Source organism: Brachionichthys hirsutus, chromosome 20 (assembly GCF_040956055.1).
Source record: "Brachionichthys hirsutus isolate HB-005 chromosome 20, CSIRO-AGI_Bhir_v1, whole genome shotgun sequence".
In the NCBI taxonomy this organism is placed as follows: Eukaryota; Metazoa; Chordata; class Actinopteri; order Lophiiformes; family Brachionichthyidae; genus Brachionichthys; species Brachionichthys hirsutus.
Genome location: NC_090916.1, coordinates 5,162,290 through 5,184,776, shown reverse-complemented (window position 1 = coordinate 5,184,776; position 22,487 = coordinate 5,162,290). Strand labels below are relative to the sequence as shown.

Sequence of the window (22,487 nt, the reverse complement as noted above, 5' to 3'; positions counted from 1 at the left end):
ATCATCCCGCTCACTGCTTCTGGCTGTGTGTGCTTTACTTCTGTTCATCCCCTCAGAATGTGTATTATTATTATTAGATGATATATTTACACAAGCAAACATCAGTTATTTGATTTACAATGCCCATCGGCATCACTTATCCTCCTGCAGGCATCCCTTGTATTAATCAACCAATTTATTGAGGAACAAATTTTGACATTATAGGATCTGCATTGGCTCACAAAGGTTCGACATATTTGCAATGTTCTTTTTTCAGTGGCTCATTAAGTAGTTTGAAAAATACTCATGCAGTTCAACACAGAAGTGGTGCATGAGAACCAGATTTACATCGTATCTCCTTGTGTATCACTCTGTGACTTTGAAACACTATTAACATCTTGGTCTACCAAGTGAAAATAAAACAGCCTCAGGTTGAGGTGGGGATCACATTAGCATCCCGCTCACTGCTTCTGGTTGTGTGTACTTTAGTTCTGTTCATCCCCTCAGAATGTGTATTCTTATTATTAGATAATATATTTACACAAGCAAACATCAATTATTTGATTTACAATGCCCATCGGCGTCACTTATCCTCCTGCAGGCATCCCCTGTATTAAACCTGCATGAGTTTCTGTGTGAATCAGCCATGATCCTGTCATTGCAGTGCTGCTGGAGATGGGTGTAATTGTCTGGACCACAGGGTAGTTTCTGAAGTGAGGATAAGTGGGATCTGATGCGGGAAGTGCATCTACCGACGTAGTTTTATGCTCCGGCTGGTAATACTGTTCCTATTTTCAGTTATGGAGGAATTCCCCTGTCAAATGATTGGTGGGAGGTGTTTTGAAGTTGTGAGAACACGCCAACACATCTCTCCAAATAAGGACTATTCACTTCTATTTGTATTTTGTAAAATTATTTTTCTAATTGTTGTATTCCTTTCTGAAAGTAAAGTAAAAGTAAATGTCTGCTAGTGGTATGAAAATATGAAATACAATGAACATACATAGAAATGTACTTTGCACACTACAATTATACATACATGTTCGTAGGAGGAGACTATCGCTGTTGCAAATAAAGATTACCGTAAACCTTCTACGACAAGCGAGCCCGCGTTACTGGTTTACAAGGACAGTGCTTTCATCACTGAGCTCCAGAGACCAACTCTTCCGACCGAGGGCGGTCGTATTGTGAGAGACAGGCGGTGCTGCTATTTGCCTGTGTACACTGGATACAGAAGCTATTTAGACTCTGTTGACCGACTCACCGACATCTGTTCGACTCGACTGAAATGGCTTTTTTCTGTATGATTTTGAGCTGGGGTCTTCATGCTGTCATATTTCTGATCTTTGTACTTTTCATAGTGTTTCTTGGATACTGCCTCTATGTTAAATACATTCATTTGAAGTATGACCACATACCTGGACCACCGAGAGACAGGTAAATACTTAAATTTAGCAAGTTAAAGCAGCTCGTTTATTTGGTTTAGTACCAAACTAATATCTAACATTAGCTATGTTTGATGTCAAGTATCTGCTTAGATACGTTTTACTATTATTATTATTATTATTATTATTATTACTATTATTATTATTATTATTATTAATATTAATATTATTATTATTATTATTATTATTATTATTATTTTGTATTACATTATTATCTGCCACTTTCTTTAACAGTTTTTTATTCGGCCATGTATATACGGTTCGCATGATATTCCAAAGAGATGAAACCCCCCACGACACATTACTGAAATGGTAAGCACAGAAAAGTTCATTTAGCAGCAGCAAACACTTGTTCATGTTTTGTATTGTAAATTCCATACATGGATAGTTATTAGTTTCTGCCTGTGCTTTTCCTGTTTTATTAAAATATAATTTTATTACATGATTTACAGGGCGGAGATTTACGGGCCTGTTTACAGGCTAAACTTAATGCACATTGTTCAAATCAATGTATCGTGTCCAGAGGCAACCAAGGTACGTAAATACTGCACCCTGTATCAGTTGTATGTTGTTACAGTATTGCGCAATTAATTGTGCAAAAAAAGTCTGTGATGGAGATTGAAGGCCTCACATACCGGTAATAATTAAGACATTTGCTTTAAACTGTCAGTTTATTTATTTTCAATTACAATGTATTATGTTCTAAAGATATATAAAACACTGATAAAATATTGCAGGAAATCATGATGTCCTTAAAGTACAAAAAAGATAGATTTCTCCACAACAAGCTCTTCTCCATGTTTGGTCAAAGGTAGGTAATCAGACTGGTTAGTTTTGTTCTTCAGGCTGTGCACATCTCAGTCACACATTATTTACAACCTGGAATAAGAATAGCAAATACAGATTTTGGTGCTGTTAATGCCTCAGTTACAGAATAGAATAGATCTTTATTGTCAATACAACAAGTGCAATGAAATTGCAAAGTCCCCAATCAGTGCAAACTATAAGAATAAATAAGGCACGGTATGTTTGTCCGGTTTCTGGTAGATCTGTGTCGCCTGCTTGACAGTCACAAATCAAACAATGAGTGTCCGGGGTGAGGTATCCCATGACCTTCTGGGCCGTATTAAATGACCTCTTGCAGTGACTTCCTCTGGGCTGCCATGCAGCTGGTGTAACACACACACACACATACAGTACACCAATCTACTCTCTGTAGAGCACCTTTAAAAGGATACCAGCAGTCTCTGTGGGATGTCATTTTTCCTGAGCACCCTCAGGGAATACAGTCTCTGCTGGGCCTTTTTCATTAGCACAGAGGTGTTCACACTCCAGGTCAGGTCCTCCTCAATGTGTACCCCCAGGAAGTGGAAGCCCGCCACCCTCTCCACCTCCTCCCTGCCGATAAGAATCAGTTTCTCAAAGCACTTCATCACCACTTGTGACCTTTATGACCGACTTGGTTGGTCATAAAGACTCATTAAACCATCCTGGTTACCTGCTATGGCATGACAAGTCATTGATTATGCTGCTTGTTCATTGCAGTACTCACATTACACAGATATATTTTACACTGAATCATCATCTCAACTATTTATATATGTTAGATACTTCTTTTTGTCTTACCAGTGAATCTAAGAGTCCAAGCCTATTCTGGCAACTCATTTACAAGCTTGTTTTGCTTATTTGAAAGGATTGTTTTCCATGTCTTTCCTCAAGGTTCCTGGGTAATAGCCTTATAACTGTAGTGGACAATGACCACTGGTATAAACAACGCAGAATTATGGACCCGGCATTCTGCGGCCTGTAAGTTATTTAGTTAGTTATCTGTGAATAATTAGTTTGTTTTTGAAACATATTCTCCTGTTACATCATTTCTGCAGAGCTTTATAGCTCTGTTCTGAACACCATCTCTAAATCTACCATTATTTGCAGGTATTTAAAAGGCCTGATGGGCACCTTCAATGAAGTGGCAGAGAAGCTGATGGATAAACTTTCAGAAGTGTCTGACAACAAAACAGAAGTCAGCATGCGCCGCCTATTCCACTGTGTTACCATGGATGCTATTGCTAAGGTATTTAGCATCGTCTGTTTTGCAGCTTCCTCTGCAGGAGCCTCGATCGAAAGCGTTTTTTTTTTTATGTCACTGAAGCAGCAGCTTATCACTAAAGGTCATATCATCAAGTTGTGTTACCGTCTACCTGTTAATGGGAATCTTCTTTGTAACTGTCAGGTTGCTTTTGGAGTGGATTCAAACCTGCTGCAGAACACATCACCTTTCCCTCAAGCTGTGGAGACCTCTCTTAAAGGGATGGCGTGTAATATGAGATTCATGTTTTTTCAGGTAATATCTCACTGCATGTTTGTTTTCAGTTTGTTTGATAAAAATATTGCCAACTGTGTTGGATCTTAAAACCATGCATTGGCAGTTCAATCCAAAGAACCGACCATTCATTAGAGAAGTCAGGGAAGCTTGCCGACTGCTGCGCACATCTGGAGCTCAGTGGATTAATGACAGGAGGGCTGCCATGCAAAATGGTGATGACGTCCCCAAAGACATTCTGACACATATCATCAAAGCTGCAGGAGAAGGTAATGTATTAAAAAGTTACATAAGAAAATAAAAAACATTCCTCAGTTGTTTTGGGCTCATTACAATTTAGAATACCGGTAATAGTTTCTAGATTAGAACTGTCAATTTCATGATAAAAATGTGTGTGTGTATCTGTGTTTCCATAAACAACCAATAAAAAGTAAAATAAAATTCAGAAACAGATATTTATTCATTCATCTCCTTGAAGACGAGATAATAGTAATTGTCTCGTCTGCAGCCGCTTATTAAGAGTCGTGATCGTTGCTTGCATCTAGTCCAGCTGGCTATGGGCGAGAGGCGGGATACACCCCGGATGAGATGCCAGCTCAAAGCAGGGCCAGAAATAAATATTTAAAATCTAAATGGAGTTTTCAATGTTAGCATTTCAAATTTTGTATTGACCTCATTCTGGATCAGATCCAGAAGACATTTTGCATGATAGTTCTTATCGGAACGTTTTTTTCCGTATTTCTTTTGTATCCAGACGGGCATCCGGATCACTCTCAAAAGTTAACGGGATTACATAAATGAATCAGCAAAAACGCAGGGCAGAAGATGGGCAGAGGATATCCAGCAAAGTGCAAACGAAGCTCATGGTGGTGAATGGAAGTCTAGATTCTCAGAAGGGATACTCAAAAACAGGCTGGAAGGTATCGCATTCCTGACAACGAACAATCGAGCTGGGAGTGCGTGATGGGGAGTAGAAAAAATTGGGGGTTAATTAGAAAACTGAGTTGTGGCAAATGGTGAGTGGAGTTAGTTCTGATGAGTGAGTGGCTGACAAACAGGTGAGGAGGGACAGGTGGAGAGTGAATGATCACATGACTGGGTTTTGATTACTAGTTCCATCTTGTATTCTTATCATTCCAGAGGAAAGCATGACTCCAGAAGATGAAGAGTGCATGGTGGACAATTTTATGGGATTTTTAATTGCGGGTGAGTCTCTGTTGTTTCTGCTTTAATGGGAGAAGTTCTCCAAAGTAAAGATAAAGACATTTTAGTGTGTTTTAGGATAACAGTTATTTTAAGATCCACTTCTTGGTATAGAGATGAATTATGATGACATTATTATGGTGATGATTCACTTTGCTGTTTGTCACATTTTAGGACAGGAGACTATAGCCAGTCAGCTGACTTTTTGTCTCATGGAACTTGCAAGACATCCTGACATACTGGAGAAGTGAGACTTGATTATGCATTGAAAAGCACAATGAAGCTATTGAGTGGTGGTTTCTTCAGCTGCTTGTCTTTTTTATTTTATTTCTCAGAGTAAAGAAAGAGGTGGATGATGTCATCGGGATGAAACAGGACATCAGTTACGATAATCTGGGAAATCTGGTCTACCTTTCACAGGTATGTTTCATGAAGTAATTTTTTAACTTGCCTACATTCACTGCAGTTTTACTAAAGTGTATCTCATCTCTTGTTTCTGAACCTACACGAGGTGCTAAAAGAGACTCTGAGACTTTATCCGCCAGCTCCAGGCACATCTCGTGATCTACTGGTTGACCTTGTCATTGACGGCATCAAGATACCCGCGGGAGTCACATGTATGGTGAGACAGGAGCCATCAGACATTCCAGCATGTGATTCAAGTCTAGACTATGTTCCACAAGGCTCAGAGGTGTAACAGAAGCATGTTACCTTTTACACATGCACTTAAAAAAAGATAAAACTTGCTTGATCGCCCTCCTTGTAGACAGAATGTGCTCCATACTGTCTGAGTGTATAACAGGGAGTATTTAAACACTATTGAAGATGGTACCATGCCCTGAGCTTTGTGTGTGTGCATATATGAAGGACATGAACATCAGTCACTTCAATATAAAATACTGACAGCATAAAAATAATCTGCTGTAGAAATATTAACACATTTTATTCTAAACTTCAGTTCAACACCTACGTGACTGGTCGATTGGATCGATTCTTCAAAGACCCGCTGACATTTGATCCTGACAGATTTCACCCAGATGCACCAAAGTAAGTCGCGTGAAGCTAATGCCACACAATGACATGCAGACACTGATCATAGGTTCAGATAGAAAAAGGAAAGTGGTGTGTATTTTAATGAACTATTCCTTCTCTGATCTGCAGACCTTACTACTGCTACTTCCCTTTTTCCATCGGTCCACGCTCATGCGTGGGAAAGACTTTTGCTCAGGTGGGTATTTACTCTCATGAAACTCAACACAAACATATAACCTGACAACAACACAGAGTTAACTCAGTGGGTGTTGTGGTGATTACAGATGGAAGCTAAAGTGGTGATGGCCAAGCTGCTCCAGAGGTTTGACTTCAACCTTTTACCAGGACAGACTTTTGAGATCCATGATACCGGAACTCTCAGGCCGAGGAGTGGAGTGATGTGCTACATGAACCACAGGGATCTTAACAAATAAAATAAATATGCAGTACCATATTGATAATAGAACTCTGTACCGCAGCTCTAAGTAAAATGTGTGTTGCTTCATTGCTTCTTCTTTTTGTTTTCAAGGAACACAGTATCAGCATTGCTCATTAGATTGATAGATGCATGAGGGTGTGGGAAAACTGGATAACTTACAGTATTATTCGTACCTAAATCTGCTTAGCTAAACATTTGGCTTTTGAACATTTAACACTAATATAAAAATATTTGATGATACAAGTTTTAAGCAAATAAAAATAAATCACAGAAGGTAAATATTTTCTCATTATGACTGATGCAAACTATGTTTTGTACTTGTATGTTTTTTGTATTTTGTCATTACTGTTACATGTAGCATGACTTCACCGAGAAACATTCCTCGTCAGTGAAATCTCATTGACAATGACAATAAACTACTTCTGATTCTGATTCTGATTCTGATTTCGATGTTTTCTGTCTTGAATTCACTGAAAAATAAATAGACAATAACATTTACGGAATCCCTCTTTTGCTTGATACAAACCTAAATTAATGCATTTGTCTGTATCTGTTTCCACCTGCAGCTGTATTTGTTTTCATGCTTTCTGTGCAGTGATCTTTGATCAACTCGAGCAGCCATGTTTGTTTATTACCAATAATCTACCACCAGGGGGCGCCGCGAGTATTAAAAAGAGATATCTGACGCACCTGTTCAACTCCCCTATGAAGGGAATTTACGCTTAAAAAGCAAACACTCGTGTAAATTTCGTTGAAGGATTGTGTTTTCATTTTTTTCATGACTAAAATGCTGGTGAATGTGAATCAGTGTCGTGAGAGGTCTATGCCGACATTTTCGATTTGTTCACTCATGCAAAATAAGATGCATGTTTTACATATCCTTTTGCGCCATACTTTATAAAGCTGTGTATTTTTTAAAGTTAAATGTATTTTTTTACTTGTTGATGTGCCTTTAAGAGGGACGAGCCTGCGCTTTCAGAGTCCTCAGCGGCTGTTTTCGTACCTGCAACCCACTCCTCTCTCCCACGCCTTGATTGGACGGCTTGGCAAAAGAGCCTCTTGAATCATTTTAAACTCGAGTGGAGGAGGAGGAGGAAGAGGAAGAGGAGGAGGAGGAGGAGGGGTCGGCCGCTGATCCTGGAACAGCTTGAATCCTCCGTCCAACAAACTCACCATCTCAGTGAAGAGGCTTATCCGAGGAGCGTCGGTCGCTGACGGTAAAAGCGCGTCCAGGAATGCGCTGCCGGTAAAAAAAAAAAAAAAAAAAAAAAGTCGGATTTTTTTTTAGAGGTGTAATTTTTTTTACGTGCATTTCTACCAGTTCGATTAAACACATGTTGTTTAAATAGTCTTAGGTTTAGTGTGTTTTGTATGAAAGCATCGTTCAAATGGAGCGATGTGCAGCAGAAACGGCGCACATTGCGACGGGACACGGTTTGTGTTGACGGGACTCGGCGCCGCTGACGGAGACCTGAACGGAAGATCACTGGTAATCGATATAAAAAATGATGCGCTACTGGCCGAATGCAAGAACCGGTGTTTGCAAGCGAAATGTATAGAGGATTTTACCTGTGAAGTATTGGTGGGGGCTTTTATTTCATTCCCTGAAGCGTCATAATAATATTTTCCTTTAAGCTGGCCTGTTGAAAAGGGAGGACTTTCACATTTTTTGGACAATGTAATTTGACACAATCTAACAAACTAAGACTTGATTAAATGAGTTTGGACAAGTAATTTCAATCCGTCTTTTTCAACAAACCAAGACAACAGAGCCATGGCTAAAAATCTGTCTGAGGGACCCATGGAGGATGTGAGCCATCTGACGGATGAGGAGCTGCTGCGGTGCAGCAGAGACGAGCTGCTCCGCAGGTTGAGGAGGGTCGACGGCGAGAAGATGAGCTTGATGATCGAGCACGGAAACATGATGAAAGACATCAACCGGCGGCTGCAGATGCACCTGCACGAAATCCGCAGCTTGAAGGAGATCAATCAGAAGATGCAAGATGACAACCACGAGCTCCGGGAGCTCTGCTGCTTCCTGGACGACGACCGGCAGAAGGGCAAGAAGCTGTCCCGGGAGTGGCAGCGCTTCGGCCGCTACACCGCCAGCGCCATGTGGAAGGAGGTGGGCGCCTACATGATGAAGCTGAAGGAGTTGGAGGCCAATCAGGAGGCCGTGTCGAGGGAGAACTCTGAGCTGAAGGAGATCATCCTGATGCTGGACGAGGAGAGGAATGGAGCAGGGTCCAGGAGTTCCATAGACAGTCAGTCCAGCTTGACCAACCTGAACGGTGGCACCGGCACGGTGAGGGACGTTGGAGATGGGAGCAGCACGTCCAGCACAGGTAGCGCCGGGAGCCCCGACCATCACAACCACAAGCCCACCTCAGACAGCAGTAAGATGGGCCCCACCATGAGGAGGTCCATGGATGACCTGTCGGCACCGCATCATCACAGGAGCATCCCCAATGGGCTGAATGGTGAGTAAACAAGCTTCCCCGTTCCAGTGGAAACACCTGGCTGCCATATCCTCCTGAGACCCAGCCAGTCAGCGTGTCTGTCCTCTGGAGTGGACATTTGTCCATTACAGAGGACGCATGTCAACGGGCTGGGTCTCAGGAGGATATACGGATAGTAGGACGCACGGCTGAGATTCAACACAATCCGGCCAGACATTTCTAACTTAAAAACTATTCTTTTATTTAAAATAAATATCTATATTTCTGATTAAATTTGTCCTTTTTATTTTTTTTATGCCGACAAGCTGCTCTCATGCGTTGTGATTATTTAACTTGCCCCTTAACTTTAAAGACGGATCTCATAATGTCTCTCTGTATAATTGAGCTCCCAGAGGACACTCCTCTCCCGTGTGTGATTGCACCCACAACATATGCTGATCAAAACTGCTGCTAAGGATTAACATTGGGTGGGGGGGTCTTAATCTTATCGTAAAGTCTTGATTGGGGTGATTATAACACAGACTACAGACATATGCACACACAGCATCCTCCTCATGTCTATCTGAGCTGATTTATGTCCTTAAGGAAGAGGACTTTTTTTCTTAAGGGCTTTTAAATGGGGCTCGAGGGAGTCTATCACTGTTGAGGTCGCTCGCTGATTATTATTGTCGTCTTTTGCTTTTGGAAGAGCACTTATGCCTGCTTAGGGCCCTGTTGGAAATACATGGCATGGGACCAGAAATCAATGTCCCTGTTCAAAGAGCTAAATATGCGACTGAAAGCTCCGAGCTGGAATGAAAACGTCCTGATGGAATAGGAGGACACTAAGCCTCGTTTAGCGATGGCCTGATAACTCGCCATGATCTGTTTGGCGAGGGGGGATAAATTTTGTTTCATCCAGTTTAACATTATATATTTCATTTTGCCCTGATTTACAAGGACGGGGTCTCAGCAGCATCAAATCAGATCACATATTATCCCACAAACATTCCTGAAATTGTTTGCTGTAAAAACCATGAAGGTTGGGAGTGTTGAAGGACGCATTAGGAAAAGCCTTAATTATGGAAGTGCACGCACACACACACACACAGACCAGTGAATCAACAGCAATCAATAAAACCAACAACAAAGCAATACTACAGTCCATTGATCCTAATCTGTCATTACACAAACTGGACAGCTGTGACCAGAAGCAGCTGGAGCAAACAAGTGTTCATTGCTCCCGTCACACAGAACATCTCAAAGGCATGTTTGAATGTGAAATTTAATTGCCTGCAGTTCTACACCAGCTTCTGCAGGCTTTAACTGGTAAGATAATTCATCAGCAGCACAGATCTGCTCTAATCGGCTGCCCTGAAACCCAATCCAGTGACCATGTTCTGAGGTCAGCTCTGATCATGTGAGGCCTGCAGAGTGACGTTATTTAATGCCGTCCAAATGCCATTGGCTCCCGTGGGCATTAAGGAGACAAGCCAATGGTCTGCCTCTCAAGTGCTAAATGAGCAGCTAACTGATTGCCAGTCAAGTGAATGCACAGTTTGGAAGAAGAGGATGAGAGGTGATGATGCTCTTGCTTGCCGAAGAGTAAAACCTTGAGTTAGAAGCTCGTGGTTTATATATATTTTTGGTCAATTCTATTGTTGTGGATCTTTTTTGGCAAATGTGAAATTGGACATCTTGGTATTCAGAATAAAAAGAGGCCCTGAAAGAGGAGGTTATGAAAGAGGGGCCCGCCAAAGGGCCCACAATGGTTCTTGGGGGGAGTGGTAGAAAGACGGTTGAGGGTTGGCTGGGAGGCCAGGGGGTGGGGTGGGGTGGTAGAGGGCAGATTGAGCTCAAAGAAGGCTGGGTTTCAGAGACATCCTGCTGTCTGCTTAATTTAATTCATTGCTCCCCCTTCCTGGGGACACGCTGGTGTGTGTGAGAATAAAGAAGGCTTCGTTCCTGAAGAAAACAAAAAAGACGACAGCAGGGGCTACGTTGAAACTTGCTACCCCTGTGTTTCATAAATTGGGACTATTAATTTCCAGCCTTCTCAATGGCTGCATTTGCTTTTGGTGGTCTAGAACCCAACTCCAGTCAAAGACCGCCTGAAATATGACACTGTCACAAAGAAGCTGGCCTTTGTCTCCCCGATAATGCCACACAGACGCCGGCGCAATTGGGAGGAAAAGACAAAGTGAAGCCAAGTCAAGATGGCCAACTGCTGCTTTGACATAGTCCAGATGAGCTGTCCTCTCTCCAGCAATGCTTATCCACCTTTTACCAGACCCTCACACATTCGGCTGGTCTTCTATCTGCCACACGCTTTTAAAGGAACACGGCAGATAAGGAGGCCCGGCAGAGATTAAAGAAAGAGAATGACATGAAACCCCAGACGTACACTTTTAATGTAATCAAAGGGGCAATGCAATACCGAGTAGAGGATTGTATTTTTCAATGAAAACCCATGAGACCCATGAAAACACTTGAGTAAATAAAACATTGACTTGGTAAATGGACATCAGTCCAGCTGTGCAGGGAAACCCGAGGCGTTCTGATGTTCAGCTCCTGGTCGGGAAATCACGACGCAACTAATCTTCCAGAGCTAAACATTTTGCAAAGACGCACTTTGCTCAGCCATTTTCTGGCCCGTGCCTTTGTACATTTCAAACCTCCTTACTACAACTCTGTGTGTCCAATCAGTTGCTTTTGGCTCTCAGAAACCAGTCAGGTGGGTTAGTGAGTCACTGGTGACTAAGACGCATGAGACTTGGAGCACAAAGATTTCATTAGAGCCATATTAATCCTCCACTAACCAGCTGTACCTGTGATCACTGCCTTGCTATCTTTCTGTTGACTCAGTTTAAACCTACACATTGGAGATCAATCTAGCCCTAATGAAGCCACATTACATGTTTAAATTGGGCTATTTAGCACCAGGCCTTTCAATAGGGTAATATATGAGGTGCCACAGTGATTTCCCTTCCTGGTCTAGCAGTGTCTCTCCCTCTATCTCATTCTCTTTTCAGTTTCCTTTTCAGTTTCCCTTGGGGAGTGACGTGACCTAAAAGCTCACAATGAAACTGCAGAACCAGCCCTCCCAGTTAGCGACCAGTGTTTGTGTTTCATCGTGCCAGAACAATTCAGACAGTGCCTTGATAACTGTTAGTCATTTCCCTCTTGAGCTGAACCATCGATGAACTTTACTCGTTGGATCCTGCATCTCAGCCGCTTTATTGAGAGTGTAGTCTTGAATTAAAAGATCTTGTCGGTGTTACTTTTCATGGGACACGATCAAAAGCCCCGTTTCTTTGTTTAAATCACTGCAAAATCAAAAACAGTCCTGTCATATTTCTCTTGTGTTTTTAAAAAAAAAAAATAAACTTGAATCAAACACATTTGAAGTTAGACTTCGTGGGCGTTTCAAAGGAAACCCGAGCATTTACAGTACAATGGTGTGTTCCTCTTGGCTGTGCTTTAAGCCATTGTGTGGTTTGTCGGTGGAGCTGTAAGAAATGGCATCATATCCTGTTTGTCCACTCGGACTTCTGTGCTCCAAGAAACTGATTTGCCCATCTTGTTAAGAGGGACCCCTCTAAGGGGGCTTCATCGCGACTCCCAAAAAGACGTTGGCGCATTCTAAAAGGAAGCGCTGCCATCTGATTTGCTCCAGTGTTTAGACACGCCAAACGGGACAGTTAAATTTAGCTGTTATTTACCACTCCAGGTGCTTCTGGCTCGTGTTGCCCAGCAGCCCCCCCCCGTCACCCTGTGTGAGGTCTGGTCGGCTGATAATCGAGATAATGGAGTAGAAACACTTTGAGAGAAAGAGCCGCAGGGGGAACTCTCAGCTGCGTGCTGTCAATGACAAGCCGGCCTGTCAGGATGCCCCGCATTCCTGGATAAACAAAAGCGGAAGTGGGTCCGTGTCTTCTTATTGACGCAGCCGGATCGAGGCTGCACGGGAAGAGGCGCAGGAAGGTGGGAAATGATGCAAGGGACACACTTTTCTGCCCCAGTCCTTCCCTCTCCCTCCACACATCCATCCATCCATCCATCGCTGTCTCAAATCCTGTAAACCTGCTGTCTGGTCTTGCTGTCCGTTCGCTCCCATCCAAATTGAGCCGACAGAATGAGGTTATGGAGCCTGCATGAGTCGTGGACTAGATTTTCAACGAGTCTTGCTTTATTAGCTGCATTTGTGTGGTGGACATTTCTAAGGCACACAGATTGGCGGGTACAATTCCAGTGAGACGGTGTGTCCTCTCACAAATAGTAGGACAATTTCAGATACTTCTGTGTCCTTGTTCACTGATCTTTTAGAGATGGGCTGCTGGAGGGGCTCGGTTGTTAAGTCGCCTAGGCAACCGCGGTGATCAGTGGGGGGTGAGTGGTCTGAGCCCAACGCCTATAGCCTCAGATTCACTGATGCGTGGGGAATAAGAGATGGGGGGTTGGGGATGGGGATGAGTTTGGGTGTAGTTGTGGTTGGTTGACCCACACAGAATGATGCCAGTCTGTCTGCTCATTAGAGACACGTGGTGTCGTTTGTCGGACGTCCTTGTTTTCACTCATAGTGCCACAGAGGTTTTAACATTATGCCACCACACTTCAGTTAATTAGAACGATGCTATTTGCAGGGTCGTAGCATTCTTCAGTTTCTGTCCCTCACTTCTCCTCTCACCCATTGTTAGCCTGTTGTCTGACTAAATGCGGCCCCAAAGACTTATTGATTTGTGATATATATGTCAAATTAAATCCCTTATAAAAATGTAAATGACATATAGATGGGAGGGGCGTTTAGAAGAGTAACGGTGTTCAGGTGAATCAGCAACAAATCCCCATCTGGCGTTGCACTAAACATTCCCCACCATCAGCAGTTCAGTTCTGTCTATGCAACACACCCAGTGACCTTCAGCAGTGGACCAGTCCCATCCCAGGCTGCCAAAAGTCAGCAACTCCCACACAGAACACCTCTTCATCAGCTTCTTTCGAGGCCTGGGAGGAACAAGGCGTTTATCTGGATTTTCTGCCTGTCAGCTCATTGCTTTTTGGTTCCTGTTACATTGGAGACGAGTCAGCAGATGTTTTTTTTTTTTTTAACCTTACTTGCATTTCGATAGTGCTGTTGTCTCACTCCTGCTGTAGTTTAATAGTTATAGATCCCCCCCCTTTCTGGAGATTAACAAGTGGGCATGGGAACATCGTTGGTGAATCCCACACCAAACGGCTGATTTATTTTCAAACCGACAGAAAAAATATCTCACATGGAATTTGAACAGAATGTTGCTCACTGCTGAGATTCTGAAGCATCTGATTGGTAGATTAGGTGATAAGAAATCCATAATCAGGGCAGGACAAGGGGAGTGCCAGGAAGAAAACAAAAGGTGACCGTGTGAGTCATCTAGATGGATGTGGTCGTGGAGTTTAGATGGGCAGTTGAAGCATCTGGAAAGAATCTAATCATTTCAATACTGTTGCGTGATCCTCGGGATGTTTTCTTGGAATGGGTTCAGGTAACCCTGCTCTGCCGCTCTCCGAGCTAATTTCCTCTTGCAAGGCTGGTTTTAAGCATCGAGAATGGACTCGATAACCAAGGAAAACATGGCTGTTAGTTTGGGATGTGCCTGAGGCAGGTATTTCTCTTAACCTGTTCTTGTCAGAGGAAACGGATGAAACACTGGGCCGACTGAGCAGTCACAGTGGATTACGTATATGGGAAATGCTCTCTTTATTTTCCAGATATGCAAAAAAAAGGAACGGAGTTGTGATCGTATTTTGTAGTTTTGCGTTGCAGCGGCAGTTTAGATAATTCGAAGGTTCAACTGTGCGCGCTCGTCCCTCCACCTCCTCCTCCTTTCCAGCAAAGCCCCACATTAAGGCGACCATGGCCATCTGTCAGTGCAACCTCTTATTATTCGAACAAGGAGTTTTCTTTGTCGGTTTAGGTGGGGGGTTGACATGGGGATATCTTTTCTAAGCAGCTTCATAGTTTAAAAAAAAAAAGAAGATGAGAATTAACATTTGTTGGAAATATTTGGAAAGTTGTTTTGGAAAAATGGTTGCCTTTTAGAAGTAAATCCTACCTAATCTGCGTCAGAACTATCTACAGCACAAGCATCTTACAGGTGTATTAATCAGATTAGTTATAGTAATAAATGCCTCTGGAGGATTAAACCTGAGCCATTTTCCTCTACAGCTACTAGCATGTCAAATCATCACTTATATCCAGTGAAATATCAAAGAGACAAACTATGAGTTCATCGTATCTCCCTGGACCTTAACTAAAGTTTACTAGAACTGTATAAAAAACATTCCACTCAACAGAATTGGCATCAGATTTTAAGGGCTGATCAAAGACATTATTCATTTGAAGTCAGCCAAGTGTGGAGCGTTCGATTCCGCTGATGTGACAGATGCATTCATAAAGCGCTTAGGTGAAAGCTGATAATCATGAAGCCAGTCTGCGTGGCCAAATCAATGACTGGCAGAGAAGGACATGCACAAGCACACATGCATTTAATCCTTCTTTTTGTATCTATTTGACATTCAGTATATCAAAGGATATTATTCTAACTGGAACGTCCACCAGGCACCAGGGAGATGTTGGGTCTCCCTTCGATCCTCTTTAACGCCATCAGACTTGGCTGTGGGTTCAGCTGATGTTCAGATAATGTCTGATCACACACAAGCTGCTTAGCGCTGGATGGCCCCAGCGACTGATCTTTAAAGGGGATGTGGTGGAGATAAATGTTGAATGGATTGGAAGTGGGGACAGGGACGCCATGGCTTAAGAGTATTTGGGTAGAGGCTAAAAAAAGCAGATATGGCAACCGCTGTTGTTTCTATTCTGCAGATGTTTTATGCAGGGAGACTTTTAGGGTTTAATACAGAGTTGGATGAAGTTGTTGATTCAATTTCAGAGGGATGTCATGCAGCATATTTCATCCTTTTCTCACTCGCGTGCTGAGAGGAGATGACATTTTTGTCAATTATAGCCAGCCCATTCCTCCTTTAGAAGACTAGTGTATAGAAATAAACAACAAGAAGCGTTATGCATCCTTCCATGAATATTTCCACTCGCCATCGTTTCATACTTCATCATAGAAATATGAGGCACTGGAGCCTCTTTATTTTTGACCTCAGATTGCTCTCCTCTCCTCTTCTCTGCTGCTGATGTTGGGAGAGATCCGCATCAGCACATTTCGAACCAGCAATAAGCCAACAAAGATTGAAACATAAGTTTACATTGTATTTGATATGTGGCGGCTGTAAGTCACATCTGATTTACTTTAAAGCTTGCTCCATTTCTTAAACATATTATTTGACTTGAAATGTTTACAGCAGAATTTCTGTCCCCACTCAGGATCCCCCAAAAGGGGGTCTGTCCATCTGCAGGTGGGGTCAGAAAATATTTGACTGAAAAAGCTGCTAGTTGTTGAAATCAGAGTAAAATTTCACAACAAAATGATTTTGTTTTTGGACCCTTTCAATAATCTCTCTCTCTCCACAAAGGAGGTTCTGTTTTTGCTTGCCTTTACCAAGACAATGTGGAATCAGTAGTGGGGAAATGGATTTGTTGTATCTTCAAAAGCTACGGATCTAGAGCCAGAAGAATGCCAATTTTTCTTTACTCTACAAATCTGTTCCTGCTTTTGACAAGTGTCAGGTTAGTCAAGTTTTCTATTTCTGAAAACTTGACTAACCTCTAAATCCAGGAACGCTCTTTCTGCTGGTGGCTTTAAATCTCTGCTCCCTCGTCGGGTAACGTGGAATGTGCACCTTTAGGGCCTCATGACGCATGCAAAACAAGCAGAAACATTAAATGAAAATGGAGGAAGAGGCAGTCTATGAACATGTGTTGTTCTTCAGACCGATGCTACATATGGTGCTGAATATGTACAACAATGGAACAAGATGGGAGGTGCAATAGGAGTTGTTTCCATGTAGAACTTAATAATTGAGTGCTGGATAAGGGAAAGGCCTGTCAAAGCAGAATGAATGCAGACACATGGAACCGATTCCCATTGTGTCGATGTTGTATTTACCACAGCCATGGCAGCGCGGCTCATCAAATGGAGCTCGTGGAGAGTGCAGGCAGGAGAAGGAGAGATGAGAAAGAAATGTGAAAAGCGGGAGAGAGGTGTGGAAAAGCAAAGATCAGGCAAACAGCGAGGGAGGAGGAGGAGGAGCAGGGGACTACAAGAAATGATGAGTGCGAAACGGAACTTGTCAATCGCATGAGGCACAGCTTGAAATCGGGGATCTTTAAAACTTCGGTTGCTGCGGCTGAGAAGGTGGAAATAAACACCGACACCAGAAATACCGCTACACCTGCAGAGCAGTGAAAGGTGCACACTGTTCCCCACTGGATGCCAACTTCTCCCACTTTTATGGGAGTGAATATTTCAACAAATATTTTTGTTTGTCCTGAGTATTTTGAGGAAATTATTTTCATCAATGTGTCTCTTAACTGATTACATTTGTATTGTTTCCATCTGCGCTGCTGTCATTAAGTTTCTCGGGGGGTGATCTGAAGATGACTTACTATTTTGCTGTGGGGCGATTGTTAGGTATTTAATGGAGAATTGTCATCATATCAAGGCTGCAGATGTTACCAGTTCTTGGGTGGGAACTTGAAAAGTCGATAAGAGGATTGTGCTGACAAGAACTTGGAAGAAAATGAAAGTGAACACGTAGTACTATGGATTATATTGAATAAAAACAGCTGCTTATGTAAGACAGGCGTCTGGATCTGTGAACATGTCCTGTTGGTGAACGGCCTCATGAGATTCCCTCAGATGTGGGGGGGGGGGGGGGGGGGTTCTCTTGCAACAGCGGTATAGGGGAAGCACATTCTATGTTGCACATAAATGGAAATGGAGTCAAGAATAAAGCTAGTGAAGCAGATCAATATGCTGACGTCGGATGTCGGCCTGCATTTTAGACTTTAATAAGGGATCATTGTGAAATTAAAAAGCCACTGCACTGACACTATGTAAAATTAAATAAAATCTATAATCTAGCCATTATTGTGCACTCCCCCACTTTTTTCCTGCACAGAATAGCTGCATCCTTCCCGTTGGTGGGTGCCGATTGAATCTGGAGGCTGAGTAAGGGGAGGATGTGCACTCCCAGAGGGAGATCTGAATAGAAAGATATCTACCAGTTAAAAACTATGAACTAAGTAACAAAATATTTAAGCAAAAGAAGCAAGAGATTGAAGACAAAGAGCTACCATATGTTCACATTTGCTAATCTGGAGGTTTCAGACTAAGATGATTAAAGGACTGAGCGTCTGCAATTTGCAAGAATGTATAAAAAAAGAGAGGCTTGTTTAGAAATGGTTTAAACATCTCACAAACCTTGCTCCCTTTCGAATCGCTTTTATGAAACTAAATATTTTGTGAGATCTTGCTGTAGATGTCCAGAGATGCTGCACGAATGGCCTCTTCCTCCACAACTCTCGCGCTTCCGATGCGATGAGTCAGACCTCAGACGGACCACCTGGCCATCAATGATCTGTGCCACTCGCAGCTAATAGGAGGTGACACAGCTGCTCTAAAAGGACAGCTGGCTCTTCAGCAGACGATGGAGGGCAGGAGGTGTCTGACCCGACTGTCCAGTTAAAGGTAAACTTAGTCTGGCTGTCTTTCCTCCGGCTGCAAAAGTCTCTAGGGTGAGGGAGGTGTTGCTTTTAGCCCGGTAAACATGCAGGAAAGGAGGACAGGGTATTTACTTGGGCAAAAATAACACATTTGTGAGCCTCGGTCATTCATGCTGTTAATGTATTTAGTTGCTATTCTCACGTAGCATTTAATATTTATGACTCTTATTAAGTACCTCACACGATATCGAGACTATCTATAAATACTGCTGAGGCATGCTGCAATATTAATGGATTATTTATTAGCAGGGATTGTTTCTCGACTTGTTGTTTCCCTATTTTTGTTTTTGCGAAGCTAAGCAAACAATCTATCACGCTGTAGTTTTATCTTTAACACGAAGGCACCGGTTTGGGATCAGTACTGTCAACAATAAAAACAGTTGGTATATTTCACCCAGAAAATATTGCTTGGATGCATATAAGTAGTAAATTAAACAAACAAAGTTCGCTGGATTTGGCAACCGAGGAGGGGCTGATAACCAAGTTTTTAACCAAACTGATAATTTTGGAATTTTCGCCTCGTCGGGTCCAAGTTTTCAGGAGGTCCATCAAATCAACTTTGCCCAGAAACTTGGAGCACATCCTTCAATAATCTCCTGACCTCAGTGCCTTTGGAATCCAGCTTCAGTTTGAACCACATGCTGCAGCTCTCCAGCCGCAGACAGAGTTTGTAGTTTATCAAATTTTCATTTAAGTTATGGGCCACAGTCTGCAAAAAAAGTCTGGGACGGTTCGATTGATGATTCTGCCATGTCAGAGGATGCTTCAGCCCAAACTGTGTCTGCTGCCACCCTGCTGTGTAAATGAGAGCCATGCATCATAAAGCGAGAACGCTTGCCTTGATGATTTGGCAGTGGGGTGTCGGGGAGGTCTTGTATCATAAAATTACCAGTTGATGAGTTTCCATTAGACTTTACGAGGTGTGTATGTGTATGTGTGTGTGTGAGAGAGAGAGATGCGGTTCCACTGTACTGTAGTCTTCATCAGATTTATTCATGGCATTTTAACCCTCTGGCTATAAACCAATAGTCTCCTAATGGAATTTGTTGCTGTCATTCTGCTGTGTGTGTGTTTCTACAAGCTAAACTAATAAACCTAATGGTTATAGAGGTGGAGTATAGGCCTATTAAAAGGATGGAGAGTGCCATTGCTGCGGTAGCAGTTATGGAACTGGACCCCCCGGTGGTGTGGCGTTTGATAAATCTTAACAGCCTAAATGTTTTTACTTGTTTGACACTTGCAGCCGTTGTAGTGCCGCCGTAACTGGAGGCAGGGTTGGTGTTTGTAAGGGAGCTGCTGATGAAGCCTTTCATTTGCTGCAATTAAGCGTTTTACTGGTGCGATTAACCGTCTCACGGCCGGGGGGGGGGTGCTGGTTCGAGTCGGTGCCTGTTTGCTGTCACACTCCTTCTGCCAGGACACCGTGTTTATGTTTGTGCACGCAGTCCTCTGTAATTCAGTGCATTCCTGTTTAATACGCAGTTTGATGCTGTTTAAATGTCAGTTATGGATTGCTTTAGGCCGTCTGGCTTAGATTTAACTGAAAAGAAATTATGATACACATGCTGATGTGAAGTCTTTTCATCATTTGAGGAGACTCGTCAAAACATAAAAAATGGTGGATATTCTGATTAATTCATAAATCATTATTTAGGAATCCCAACTTTTTTTCAGTGACTGTAGAAATGTGTTGGGCATTTTTACTCTTAAAAATCCCTTTGACAATTGGATCAAATTATTTCCTTTTTTTTTTTTTACCTGCCGGTACTTGTAAGCCTGCAAATCCTGCAAGATTTGATCCGAGATATTTAAGTAGAGGTTTTGGAATTGACACCGTGTTCCAGGTCGAGTTAAACAGGAGACAATTAAACAAGATCAGACAGCTCTGATCTGAAAAGCAGAGACTCTGTGTTTGGTGTTGCTGCGGCGCTCCATCTTTCAGCACGGCCGCTGTCATGTTGCCTTTTCAGGTCTTGTACAAATTAATCTCTAAACGGTTGCTGGCCTTGAATCTCAGGTGAGTCTTCTCCTCTTGAAACCTTTTGACTACATCTTTTACCCTTGTCTGTTTAAACAGAGAGGCTCATTGTGCTCTCTCTTCTTCTCACTGGAGTCGCCTGCCGGCAGAGGGGAAGGGGTGTGCCGCAGTTTGTGTGTGATCAGACACACGGAAGATTAAAATGTAATTTTGCTGCTGCTGCATCTTGCAATGAGATTTCACATTGGGTCCCTTTTTTTTTATGCATATCGGTCTGGCCTAGGGAGGGGAGGGGGGGGGGTGTCTTCGACTCCAGATGCATCAGCCACACTTTGCTGATGGGCGATAACAAGGACAAACGAGTCCTTGCTGGCGCTGCTTTCTCTTGCAGCAGAGACCATGATGAAGCTGTGCAGTCTAGCACCAGGCTCCCTCGGTTATTACTGCTATATCACGGTATCGCAGTCTCTCTTGTCTCTGTCGCTACTGCATGTCGCTCTTGTTTCCACCCTCTTTCCTTTGTAATGGCCTCTTTTCTCATGTCTGCAGAGTATAAGCACTGTCAGCTCCACTTAATGTCGCCATGTCTCAAAAACACCATTGCTGGGGCGAGTCAAAGGCTGTGGAACTCCGTTCCAACGTCAATCCAATTTCAGCTGTGGTCGGGATGAGATAACTGGCTGTATGGATGCATCTTATGTAAGGTCTCTTTCTTTCTATGTGCCAATTTACTGCCCTGACAGCCAATCAGAGAGGCCCTTTATCCGTCGGTGCTTCATCAATAGCCTTTAAAGCTCCATATGGCCCCAGTTGGGCTTTTGCTCCCCATTTGTTTCATTCAGGGGTCTTGACTTCTCCCCAGTCAGTGACATCGAATGATTATTCTTCCATTCTACCAGTGTTGTTGGCGTTTTACTAATCTTTTCTTCTTCTTGTGTATGTTGTAATAGGTGCTGCTTTGTTTGGACGAAAAAGTCAAACGAGACACCAGCGTTGGGTTTTTCCTCGCCACGAGTTGAGGCTCGCCTGCTGCCTCATCTTGCCTTATGATCATTAGAGTGCACAGAGGCAGTCATTATTCATGTAGACACTAATCACACCACACGATGATGTCAATGGAAAGGAAAGGTTTATTTTATCTGGAGTGATGGTTTTCAAATTGCGTCAGAACCCACACGACACATGGGTTTTTCAGAAGCCGGTAATAACGGGGTTTCAGGGTTATACTTACTGAAGACATTCTCTGTATTTACCATCTTACTGCTCGCCGCTACCCGCCGCTCAAACGAGCACGACTTCTGCCGGCTCAGCAGCCATGGGAGCCGCTTTTCATGGAATGCAGATTTATGCAAATGTTGGTTGCCATGGGGTTTGCGGTGGTGAAACTGTGGTAACGGAGAAAGGAATGAGGTTAAAAGGGGGGGGGGGGGGGGGATGTTCTCTACCCACAATGCCCTCTGGTGTTTGTTTACATACTGTGGGTGGTTGTGGGTTTGGGAGAAATACGGCCGACCAGCTTCTCAAGCATCGTCTGCAAAGCCTTTGATGTGGGAGCATGACGGTGATCGTGCCCAGGTGCTTATCGGCAACATATCGGCGTGTCAGTTCAAATAAGGTGACATTTGTAAGTGATTCAACATAAACTATAACTTCTAAATATTTATTTTGTGAATGGCCACATCTTCTCTTTAATCTCAAACATGCACATAAGTCAGATTTGAAAAATTACAAGCTGCGACACACATGTCATTAGCAAACTCGTGCAGAGGGAGGGGGGAGCACTGGGTGTACCGTCTCGTGATCTCGTGGAGAAGCAGCCATGTATGGTGCACATGTGTGCACGACATCCATAGCTCAAGGTCTGAACCGTGCACACGTTGCACTTTGTTAAACATGCTGACTCTTTTTTTTTAATCCACTTACTATTGAAAATTGGACTTACTGTTGCTCCAGCTTTCCTTAAACTGCTGTAAAATCCAC

General features: G+C 42.9%; 2 protein-coding genes across 3 annotated transcripts in view; both read left to right on the top strand.

Moving 5' to 3' along the window:
- The first annotated feature begins 1,267 nt into the window (after nucleotides 1-1,267).
- Nucleotides 1,268-6,853, top strand: LOC137909537 (cholesterol 24-hydroxylase-like). Of its 2 annotated transcripts, XM_068754003.1 has the most exons (15): nucleotides 1,268-1,416; nucleotides 1,659-1,736; nucleotides 1,877-1,958; nucleotides 2,162-2,235; nucleotides 3,144-3,230; nucleotides 3,360-3,498; nucleotides 3,658-3,768; nucleotides 3,854-4,016; nucleotides 4,888-4,953; nucleotides 5,125-5,197; nucleotides 5,286-5,370; nucleotides 5,462-5,572; nucleotides 5,909-5,997; nucleotides 6,112-6,178; nucleotides 6,267-6,853. In XM_068754003.1, exons 1-15 carry the CDS (start codon nucleotides 1,268-1,270, stop codon nucleotides 6,414-6,416), a joined length of 1,524 nt encoding a protein of 507 aa, XP_068610104.1. In that variant the 3' UTR covers nucleotides 6,417-6,853. The 2 variants fall into 2 exon arrangements, with proteins under 2 accessions (XP_068610104.1, XP_068610105.1); XM_068754004.1 differs by lacking the exon at nucleotides 1,659-1,736.
- A 746-nt stretch (nucleotides 6,854-7,599) lies between these two features.
- ccdc85cb (coiled-coil domain containing 85C, b) overlaps nucleotides 7,600-22,487 on the top strand; it is a 30,885-nt gene continuing 15,997 nt past the window's right edge. The window contains exon 1 of the mRNA XM_068754005.1: nucleotides 7,600-8,901. Coding sequence (XP_068610106.1) covers nucleotides 8,196-8,901 — 706 coding nt within the window. The 5' untranslated portion in view covers nucleotides 7,600-8,195. The remainder of the gene's footprint in view (nucleotides 8,902-22,487) is intronic.